Source organism: Setaria italica, chromosome II, assembly GCF_000263155.2.
Source record: "Setaria italica strain Yugu1 chromosome II, Setaria_italica_v2.0, whole genome shotgun sequence".
In the NCBI taxonomy this organism is placed as follows: domain Eukaryota; kingdom Viridiplantae; phylum Streptophyta; class Magnoliopsida; order Poales; family Poaceae; genus Setaria; species Setaria italica.
Genome location: NC_028451.1, coordinates 15,620,587 through 15,632,382, shown reverse-complemented (window position 1 = coordinate 15,632,382; position 11,796 = coordinate 15,620,587). Strand labels below are relative to the sequence as shown.

The 11,796-nt window shown below is 44.0% G+C and overlaps 1 protein-coding gene across 1 annotated transcript; it reads right to left on the bottom strand.

The window, feature by feature from the left end:
* Positions 1-508: 508 nt before the first annotated feature.
* Positions 509-11,256, bottom strand: LOC101772616. Its single transcript, XM_004956185.3, has 17 exons — positions 10,598-11,256; positions 10,368-10,486; positions 8,579-9,409; positions 8,171-8,492; positions 7,690-7,855; positions 7,018-7,120; positions 6,788-6,901; positions 5,842-5,982; positions 5,593-5,624; positions 4,987-5,175; positions 4,091-4,270; positions 3,805-3,989; positions 3,604-3,699; positions 2,291-2,336; positions 2,077-2,183; positions 1,504-1,605; positions 509-1,409 (listed from the first exon to the last, which is right to left on the bottom strand). The coding sequence occupies exons 1-17, from the start codon at positions 11,063-11,065 to the stop codon at positions 831-833; spliced, it is 3,780 nt and encodes a 1,259-aa protein (XP_004956242.2). The 5' UTR covers positions 11,066-11,256; the 3' UTR covers positions 509-830.
* Positions 11,257-11,796: the final 540 nt, after the last annotated feature.

Sequence of the window (11,796 nt, the reverse complement as noted above, 5' to 3'; positions counted from 1 at the left end):
ATCAGTGTGGAGATCTCATATTGACAAGTCAAAAATCATAGAGCGCGAGTAACTAGGTTATAGACCTCATATTGACAAGTCAAAAATCATAGAGCGCGAGTAACTAGGTTATAGACCTTTATCTGCAATTTTCAAGACAAGTTTAAGAACCGTACGCTGCATTTCAGCCATAAAATAGTTTGTAAACCGCTACAGCTAATTGTTGGATTCATCAGCTGTGGTGCTGATGCAATCACTGTGTAATTTTTGCGACATATCTGAGCTAGCGAAAGCACTCATGTCAGCCGGAGAAAGTGAATATCACGTACACCTAACGAATCGCCAGGAAGAATCGCCGGAGGCGCTGTCGCGGTGTCACCTCACCTGACGCTCCACGCATACATTGTGGATGCCATGCATAGGAATCACCGGCCTTCACCAGATAGCATTTTACTGCTGGCGCAGCAGGGTTGCAACTGCAATCACCAGCTAGCTTCCCTCAAAAGAACAAGCCCACGTCAAAAAAAAATAACAACAAGCTAAACACCACGTTGAAGCTCATCGATCGAGTACCATGCCAGGGTCAATTACCTGTGTCTCTGGCACGTGAGACCAGAGTAATTAAAAATGAGCCAGTAAGGCTCTGTTGACAGAGGAACATATTAGCTGCTACAGCACATCCTGAGCTTTTGCATCTCAGACATTTAACTAGCACACTAATCTAATCTAAAGCAACACAACCCAAGCTCTACTTGCAGCTGTCATCACCGGCTCCTCATAAGCTCTGCGACATGACTGCTGAAATGTATGCCGGCATGGCGTCGGGACATGTGGACCTTGCTGTCCCTGAACTAGTTGAGCTCCATTGGTTTCAAGGGAACTACATCACTTGGCGGCCTGCCCAGTATCCCCTTGCCGGGGTTACTTGGCGGCCTGCCAAGTATTCCTTTGCCAGGGTGAGGACTAGCTATGGATGGAAACTCAAGCGATGACCCGTAGCCAAAACCAGAAGGTATGATACGAGGCCATGGAATAACGGGCACAAAATGATGAATGCTAGACTGCTGGATGGGGCTTCGATCATGTCGGGCAGGAGGAAAGACCTTGTCAGACGCAGGAGCGGGTAACAAGTCACTACTGGTTGCAGCATCACCACCATGTTTTGCTCTCTTTTGGAATGCATATCCACCCTGCGGGAAAAGTTCACGCTTCTTTTTTCTCTTGCCATGCTTCAAACGAGGTTTGCTGACCAACTCATCTGGGCTAAGGCGCCCAAACAAAAGGGTCTTCAGCTTCTGTGTGTTCACTTTCCCCCTCATGAAATCCAACAAATTCAAAGCACATTGTCTAAGGCATTTGCAGATCTTCTGCATCTGCACCTTCCCCACCGACCTTGCGAAATTTTGCGACCGGTCCAAGAAATCTTCAACCTGCACAAACAGAAGCAAAAATATTGTTGTTTGCCTTTTCAGGGTAAGAGCCTAACCTTTGCTACTTGTTAGTACCCGATGCATGAATACCTACACTTAAATTGCCAACTCCCTTCTTCCATGTCTTGGAGATCCATGACGCTTCAAAATTGCTAGCACACAACCCATGCTCCCATAAACTCTCTGCTGATAACAGCTGCAGGACAAGGCCAAATTTTGGCGTTAGTAGTGAGCACAATTATTTGCAATAATGTACAAACAAAAAAAAAGTGAAACCTGGTACCGTTGCAGAAAACAGGGCAAACTAATAGGAATATAAATCACTAAATAATTCTTAACACACAGACCAATGCAATACTGACAAAAATGGGAAAATAAACTTGCTAAGGTTCAGGGGAACAGTACATCGCCACAATGTCGGCAAATGCAAAAGCTATCATATCATAATTCCTGGCTACAATGTCACCATGGGTAAATAAGAGAATTTCTGCAGATATAATTCGAGCATGTCTAACTCAAATCTGTTGTGGGTTCTAAAAGGACCTATGTTGTGTATGTTAGAAGAGACATCCAACATAACAAGGTACAACATGTTCTTATAGATTCAATTACGGAAAGTAATTTCCACTTCGAACATAAGTAGAAGGTGAACCTTATAATTACTCACTTTACTAATCAGTGACACAAACAGTTCAGCCACAGATTCTGTATTTCTGCTCCCAAACTCCTTAAACAGTACAATGTTCCTCTCAACGCTTGCACAATCTAAACCATCTGTAAGAGCAAGAATCTAGACAGTTATCTTCAGTTTCAATGTGAGAAAGTTAGCAAAATGATGCCAATAAAAGGAAAAACAAAGAGCAAGCATGACAGAAGATAACCTTTTAACAAGGCAGAGAACGCAGGCAATATTGGAGGACATCGGGTCTGCACTGCACATTGCACAAAGATTCAATTTAAACTTATTCAGCTAAAGAAAGAATGAAATACAAAATACTGGTGCTTATTTTCTTAGACGTGCATCTAACGAGCCACGGCTCAATATTCGCACTACCATAAAGGTGAAGGGAACAAAAATGCAATTTCTGGTACACAAAATGCAGTAGTCTGAAGTGTAGCAAAAGAATACAGACTGAGGAAGTGTAGTAGGGCATCTACCATGTTTTCTAACTGTTGACGCCCAAAAGTGGCAGGCTTGGGAGAATCGGGTCAGATTTGTTCAGACTGGTCTCCCAACCGGTTAGACCGGTTTGGGGAAAGTTCCCAAAATGCAAATTAGACTTCACCATGGCGTAGCTCTCGTTGAGACGATCAAAATTCATATATGGAACATCCGATTTGGACTTCGGACGAGAGAGTTATGCCCTCGGGAAGATCAGCACCCCATGCAAACAGGTCAGACCGGTTGACCAAACCGGTCAGACCGGATGGATCAAAGTGCTCCAAATGAAGATTTGACTCCACCATTGTGTAGATCAACGTTCGATTTGAAGTTCGGATGAGGGAGATACGACCTTCGCAAGATCTGCACCCGGGCAGACCGGTCAGACCGGTTGCCTAGGCCAGTCTAACTGGTTTGCATCTGTGTAATCCGAGTAGGAGTTGTAATTTGACACGATTTGTATTAGGGTTTCGACTCCTACGTGGGTAAGACCTTCCCTCCCTATAAATATAAGGGGATTCGGCCGATTGAGGACAACAGAACCCAATCGACAAAAACCAATCTACTATTTTTGTATCTTTTCCTTTATTCTTTGCCCAAGCTTTTCCAATCTACTACTTGTTGTTCTTCCTTCGTCTCGATGACGTTTAAAGGCGCTCTAGGTGGCCTTCCGATCCTAGAGCAACCCTGCGTGCGCTTGCCCCGACGGGATCCTTCCCGGGCGAGCGTTCGAAGGTTTACCGCCGAGCTCACCGGCGAACCGGTCTGACCGGTCCATCAAACCGGTCTGACCGGCCTGTGCAGAGGCGCTGCATCGAGCTCCTCCGCACGCTGCACGCTAGAGTGCGTTCGTGTGTTGGCCCCAAAAAAGCGTCAACACTAACCTAGCCTATCAAACATTAGTCAACACTAAAGATAATTTGCCTTCAAATTTACAGATTGATAAGCAAGTCAATTAATAAAAACAAAATGTAGGGAAACAGTTGGTTGCAATTTAATAACCAGACCAAAATAATAATAAACCCATGGTACCTGCAAATGGAAAGCAACTAATGAAATGATTGACATGGAGCTCATTGTTAGTGCTCTTGGGCTATTCAGATCATGTACTTTAGCCCAGAATTTAACCTGAGGAAAAAATGGGAAAATGACAAGATTGTTGTCACATGATTTCAAGTTGATCATATGACTTTGCTAAGTTACTAATTAGAAAGGAAAAGAAGATTGCATTACCAAGTAACTTAGTATCTGAAACCTTTCGTCAAGCAAGGAAACAAATTTAAAGATCATTGACCTTGTCATGCCATCTTTATTTTCAACTGAAATGTCACATTCAATCCCTGTGCCACAATCAATAACCTTCAGAATAGGCACCCTAGCACTTACAACAGGTAGAACCCCACAGAAAATTCCATTCCCTGGATATATCATATTCATATAAGAAAAGGATGGATTGTTCACAAAGATCAATGGGTGTGCAATGAATATCTGAAAATATTCTGTTTAAGGAAATACTTACTCTGATGAGAATATAGAACTTTGGAAAATTTCCTGATTACAGAAATCTTTTGCTTGCGAGTATATCGATCATCAGTATTAGCACTGAAATTGACAGAGAGGTCCAGGTCACTACGAGGAGTAAATAAATCCATCGTGAATGATCCAAATGGTTCCACAACTGGAAACCCATCGTTGCTATCTGAAAGTTATGATAAACAAAGGTCAAAGAAACATGCAAGAGACAGAAGTTGAAATAACAATTAAAATAACAGTGTTCTTTTTTTTTTTTTTGCAAACATGCAGAAGAACTGCACAATTGAGATAGAAAAAAGGTTCAAATACAACACACCCACACACACCCCTCGTTAAAATACCACATAACATGCAACTGATATATGATTTGCTGAACATCAACAAGAGTCCTCTGCTAGAAGTTTTACCACCCAATAAAGTTGTATGCTTTTCCATCTGATTAGAAATAGATCAATATGACATGTATGTGTTTTCGAATTCTTTAAAGCAGTACATGTTGAAACAACATTTGGTACATGATGATATCATCATGTTACCAAACATATTTGACGCATAAGGCCAGGACATAATCTATGACTATCATAATCGTAGGTGTTGTAGACCAGAATGGCAGAATCACCTATATATTCTTTCCCCCAGGGGTGACTGACTTCACAGAGTCAAAAATGAAGAGTTGTTGAAAGAGCTTAATCACAAATTATATAAATAGTCACCATTCACCAGTCAGCATTTTTATATTACTTGTAGTGGTGAATTTGGAGGCTAGAAGTTCATGGCAATATTCAAATACTTAGTAGGGGTAAATTTGGAGGCTAGAAGTTCATGGCAATATTCAAATACTCGAATAGTCACAACTCACAACTACAAGAAATGGAAATATACCAAATATTCGTTTCGTAATCTTCCTGAAGGCATCAATCAAGGTGTTGCGCTGGCCATAGTCAAGTGGCTTCGGACGCAGAATGGCATACACCTCAAGAAGCAAATGATTGAGAGTTCGAAGCAGAGCAGGATTGACTGAGATTGCTGCCAACTCCTCCAGCTCCAGACATTCAGCGTGCCTTTGTAACACTGCACAGGGGAAGACAGGAAACACTTGCGTATAAAACAACCCAAAATTCAAATCTAAGGATATGATACTTACACGTATAATAGTGACAATATTCTGTCGTTACAAAATAATAATTCCCCACTGCCAAAAACTGGTTATAGTTGCATTCCCCCATCCCCACTGTAGCTCGTACTAAAATAATTCTGGGATGGATCGACATTTACATTAAAAAAAAGAGTTGGAAAACAGGAAATCCATTTTGGCTGCTTAATTTCTCTAGCGAAGGGTCCGTTTGCGCACGGAAGCCTGAACCGCAATGCAGGCCAGGCACTGCATCTCTGTGCAATGCAAACCGCGGCACCAAAATCACAGACATGCTGGGAGCAAACAGAAATGGGGGAGAGGAGCGGAGGGGAGCAGCAAGTTGTATGAAGTACCTTGAGAATCCCATGTGCTTGCCTCGCTGCACCTGCAACATCGGAAGAGCGAGATCAATCCCCGCAACAGCAAACACCGCGCGCGCAAGCAGAAATGCGATCCCCATTCTGGCGAACACCCAACTTCAACTCCACAAAAGGGAAGCGAACCAAATCGATCGTCACCTATGGAGTAGATTGAATTCGGGGTTGCGGGGAATCGGAAGGGTCCGGCCCTTGGGGGAGAGAGAGAAAGAGAGAGTGACTAACTGGGAGGAGTCGGAGTCGGAGTCGTCGGATTCGGACACGGAGGTGCTGGCCGCCGGAGCCGCCATGGTGGTGAAGGATTGCCCACTCACTGGCGAGCGGCGAAACTTCTCTTCGCTACTCCCCCCATACCGCCGCTCTCTTCTTCAGTCTTCACCGTGGGAAGTTGGACCCTGGATGGACATGCTATGCTCCTTTACTGTCGTGAATCTCTCGCTGACAATGGGCCCGCCCACAGATCACACAGGTGCTCTGCTCTCTCTGCCGAAGCCCCGAATCTTCATGGGCCGCAATGGACCGCCAAACCAATTTTGTTGGGCTTGCAAACGAAATCATTCTGCTTGCTTTTCACAGTAGATGAACAATGAATGGGGATCCCAATAGGTAGGGCAAGGATATCTTGGGACATTGCCGTCATTTCCTCACAATTGTTAAAATTCCCTACTTCCTCCCAAAAAAACGTACTAGCTTCAGATGCACATAAAAGCACCACTAGCACATCAATGTAGTTCAAAGTAGAGACATGAAATACCATGTCCAAAGGAATCGAAGATCACAGCAAAATTGCAAACGCAACATTCCAAGGCGACGAAGCTGAACTGCTCTGTACTGTACAAACAAGATAAGCAGTAACTTGCTTCATTCCTCCATCTCATTTTCCAACCCACCCCAACCCCATTAGTCGCTGTGAAACAAAAATTAGTAGTGACCCAAGTCTCAATCAGAGAAGGCCACCTCCCCCATCTGCCGCCACACCCAAAACCATACATTACTTACACCGCGGCAGGGCTGGGCAGGGCAAAAATGAAAGGAACCCCCAAACCCCCAAAGAATTAGATAGAACGAACAAAATTGAATACAACCATACACCACCCACTAACAACTCCACACCTGCGCCCACAAACACCAAATGTTTCCTCTATCTTCTTGCTTTCTTCCACGTATCTACATGATGAAGTATGCTCGGATCACCTCGATTATGGGCGCACGGCACAGTGGGCATTTCCCTCCGCCCCGAACCAATTCGTTCGCGCATTTTGAGCATGTGCACATGTGTCCGCATCTGGTCAGTTAACACCCAAACAAGTCAATAGTTAGCGCAATGCAGATTTTATTCATGGACTAGTACGACTAGACCATTTTCATCCACTAAATAACAAGTGATCTGTGCAAGCCAACCTGTACAGAAGGGAGTCAATTGGAGTCTCACAGCATATACAGCAGGTCCCTTTTCTCACATTTATCCATTTCGAACCATCGTCAATTATTTCTTTACTCTCACCTGAAATTTAAGCACATAGCTTAGGCAGGTGTATGAAGTGTCATTGCTACTGAAATGCAAAGCTAAGCATTAGGAACATGATTCCTTTCTGTTCAACCATATAAACAAATACCAACTCAAGTACGACATAGTTACTTACGAGCATGACCAATTTAATCAGTAGTATACCACTTGCTTGCCATATGGATGCAAACAAGTATTACATAATATCACAGACAAGTGCTGCACAATGCAATGGAATAAAGATACAAGTAATGCATTTAGAGAACCTTATTATCCTAAGCTATGTGCCAATTCGAAACTATAATTAGTAACACCAATATGCAACATCCTTGCTATATGTTTCAAGAAAGATAAACTATAGTTAGGCCCCTTAGGATTCTGTACACCTTAACAGAGATCAGTTAAGCTACACCAAGAATCAACAGGTCAGCCAGCAAATTTCAAAGGTGAGATTACATGCAAACATGCAAGGATTCTCTATGGATTGTTTCCCTGACCTCTCTAAATTCAAACAACAAACCATCCTGGAGGAAACGTAGCAACAGAAAGCTTGTGGATTTACTAACCTTGCTCCCCAATGAAACGATTCAAGGCCGCTGAAACTTCTTGCCTTACAGAACGCTGTAACTCTAGCTGCATATCCATGCAAGCTTCCAACATCCTTTGCATATGGCTCATGCCTTGCTGAAGTCTAGCCATATCAGCCCTTAAATCATTGATGGCCTCCCATTCCTGGACACAAAAACCAAAATAAATGAGCCATTACCACGCTTAATTCAGAAGCTTCTGTGAAGTGCGCATAAAATAATACCCCAAGAGTCTTAATGAAATGACACCCAGCTCTCCTGCGCATTTGAGAAAAAAAAAACCACAAGAGTAACCTAAAAACAAGAGTGAATGCAATAGAGTACTGCAAATAAAGCCTACAAGATACGGTTTATTAATGAATTCACAATAAAGAAAGATGTATTCCAATCTCCAGAAAGATGAATTGAGCAAAGTAAAAAATAAATATTTGTGGTAAGAATATCATAAGCAATAACTCACAATGTCAGAAGAAGAACGATGAATGTTTTGCCTGATCCAATTATTACGATGCAACTCTGAATGCCAAAGTGGCTGACGAGGAGGCATAGGTGGAGGTGGTATCACTAAAGGAGGCCTGTCAACAGGGTGCTGCAGTTCCTGGTCATCATCATCTCTTTGATGCTCCTGATTTTGATCTGGTGAGTTAGGGGCAGGAGTTGTTCCTTGACTTCCTTCCAGATCCCAAGGGAGAGGACCACGACCTTGCCGTTCAACATATGACCGGATAAGCCGGTCTAAGTTCTCACGAAAAGCACTATGAAGAAGATTAGAAACACTCCTTCTGCATAATTATTAAGAAAAAATCAGTATTTAGACCAACAGCAAATAAATTATTTATACCAACTTCCTTAAGCAAGAAACTATCACCTGCTTAGAAGTTCCCTCAATTCTGTGCTATACACATTCTCGTCATCCCCAGGGATGAATGTGTTACCTCTTCTAATAAGAGCAGCACCATGGTCAATTGGTTGGTCAGAAGTATTATCATGCCAATTGTCGGCGGTATCATTAGACTCATCATCATCTTGCCACTCTTCATTGACTTCTGGGAGATGATCATCACTCTGCCACTCATCATATACTTCTATAGGGTGATCATCTCTGCTCCACTCCCCATGTGATTCCTGAAGGTGATTATTATCATGCAATTCTTCAAGCACTTCGGGAAGATGATCACTATCATGCTGCTCTTCATGCGCTTCAGGAAGACTATCATCACTGATTGACTCTTCGTGTGCTTCAGGAAGACGATCAACACTGGTTGACTCTTCATTTGCTACTGGAAGACGATCGTCGTGATCATCCTCAACTGCTGTCCCCTCACGGGATGAGATGTCTGCATTCTCACGCCAACTTCTTTCAGATTCCTCTCCAATCACAGCATGGGAAAATCGTTGCCAATCTCTTCTCTCCTGTTCCAAATCTTCCTGACTTTCTACTTGACTATGAGATCCACAGAAGACTTCAGCAACGCTAGGGCTGCCGCTTTCAAATCCTGATGTTGTTGCTGTACCTTCAATTTGCTGAAGACTGATATTCTCACTTGTTTGTTCATGTCTCTCCTGAGTAGTTTCAGAAGGAGGTCTTGATTCAGAATGATCATTTGTAGATAGTTCAACATCATGAGTTGAAGAAGCATCTGCTTGGCTAACTGCTTGACCACGGACAAGATTCTCCAATCTGAAGCGGAACTCTTCTCTAGTTATTAAAATTAATGAGTATTATTATTTTACTTAGCAACTTAGCACATGATGAAAAACATTACAAAAATACATTTTAACAGCAGTAATTAGATTCATCCATATAGTAAGTGAACGAGCCAGCTTGAAATTATCAAATATGATCAGAGAAAAAAGGTGATAATAACGTACATAACAAAAGTAATCGTGTGGCTTGGCTTGCAAGTCGATATATCTAGCTGATATGTTAGGTCCTAGCGAAATATTAGAAAGAATGTAGCCATATCTTTGGACAACCAAAACCAACTAACTACAGATGTACTCCATGTCTTATGCTAAAAAGGCACCAAGCTTCAAATATGGCAAGAAGGTAAGAAGATGACAAATGCCTGGATAGCTTTCAAGTTTCAAACATTTAGTATAAACTTATGGTGTGCTTTTAAACAAGGAAAATACCAGCCTTCACTTATATGTAATTTGACACAACAGAAAACCAAAGCCAGGCAAGCAAAACTGTCGTGCGAGGATGGCATGACAATTAGCACTTTGGAGTTAGAAATGGACAATAATACAATATGAGCAACACTAATATACAGCTAAGCACTGGTGCTCAGTGAATTAAAGTTTACATTACTAAAACACACAACTTGTAGTGCTTTACCTGCATCATATAACAGCGTAACCCTTACTAAGTAACCATTCTTTGTATACTACTAGCTTTTGCTTCGCGAAGCAAAACATTTGCAAATCAACAGAAAAGCTAAATGAAGCAACAGCTGAAGCAATATCAAGCATCATGAACTCATTATAAGATGTAACCCGTCCAACTACAGCATCGGAATGTTGCGACAGTGACACATTGGTCCAGTATGCACTTGCATTTATCCCCAAAAAAAGATAATAATAATAATAATACATCCATTAAGCAGCAGCAGGAGCCTCAACATTCATGTCTCAGCACGCGAGCTGACACATACCTCAACCCGGAGACAGGATGCCGCTGCCGCAGCTGGCCAAGCTCCCTTGCGGCCACGGATGGGGGCCTCCTCTCCTCTGGCAGACCGCCGTTGCGCAGAAACCGGCCCCGGAGCAGTGCCTGCGTTAGACGGGAATTCTGATCGTATCAGAAATCCGAAACGAAAGGCAAAGCAGCGCGTAATAAGCAATTAATGGAACAGTGTGTTGAGAAAGGAAGAAGAGCACCGACGTGGATTCGGTTGCGGTGCGGGAAGTCGGAGACGGCGCGGTGCTGGGAGAGGCGGTGGAGCTCGGCCTGGCGGTCGGCAGCCATGCGCATGACGAGCTCGAGGCGCGCCTGGCGGCCACGGATCCGGGGGGCGTCCCTGCGCGCGTGGTCAGGGACGGGGGACGGCGGGGGCCCCGTGTCGTCGTCGCGGTCGCGGGCGGCCATGTGGACCCACTCCCTGACGAGGCGCACCCGGTCGCGCTCGATCTCGCGGAGCCAGGAGGACGACGAGGAGGAGGTGGAGGCGCGCGAGATCTGCGCAGCGGGCGCGCGGCGGAGGAAGTCCGGGGACCCCTCGCGGCTGGATCCAGCGTCCCAGTCGCTGTCGCTGCGGGGCTCGGAGGGCTCGCGGCGGCGGCGCGAGGTCATGTCGCTGTCGGGGAGGAGGAAGGGAGCTGGGGATTGGGCTGGAACGGGGACGTCGCCCATCGCCGCCGGCCGCGCTGAGGCATGGGGCGGTGGGGAAGCTGATGCCGATTGGATTGTGCTACGGCGAAGTCAATCCCCCAACGCAACGCGCCAGAGTCTCAGCATTGGAGGAGACGACGACGGAGGGGAGAAGGTGGAGGAGACGAAGCAAGTCCAATTCCCTCCCCCCTCCCTCCCAACGGGGAGACGCCACCACTCCCCGCGGGTAAAGGGCTTTCCATTTTTTTTCTCATTTCTTTTCTCTTTTTCTTTCAAAAAATATTTTCTGGAGGGAAACTAAAAGTTCTAGATTATTGTTATGTTTATTTTTATGCCTATATTAGGTATTTATCCAGAACATGTCATTCCAGGTGTCAAACAATTATTTTGACCTGTCATCCGGTTGTCAAATTTTGTTTTAGAAAAAAATCATAAGGTTTGTAATTCAAGGAGAAAAAAATAGTTCTGCTACCAAATTCTACTCAGCTTTCAATATACTCCATTCATTTCACATTGTAAGTCATTTTAACTTTTATAAATTTATAGATATTATTATGCACAAATTGAATAATTCGGAACTGAGGAAGTATTCGGAAAAATCTATCGCACGTTAGTCGCGCGTGACCTGCCTATGTTACGAGCTGCTGGCCCTAATACGCGTTTATACGGCGTGGTTGTAAGGGGGTGTTTGGATACACCCTCGTAAACTTTAGTAACTATCACATCGGATGTTTGGATACTAATTAGGAGTA

Bases quoted from the DNA above. Each gene is read 5' to 3' on its own strand.
- LOC101772616 (XM_004956185.3), bottom strand. From the start codon at position 11,065: ATGGGCGACGTCCCCGTTCCAGCCCAATCCCCAGCTCCCTTCCTCCTC. The intron at 9,410-10,367 runs GTATGTGTCAGC...TTTAATAACTAG, and splicing joins CATCCTGTCTCCGGGTTGAG to AGAAGAGTTCCGCTTCAGAT. The intron at 3,990-4,090 runs GTAAGTATTTCC...TGATATATCCAG, and splicing joins AGTTCTATATTCTCATCAGA to GGAATGGAATTTTCTGTGGG.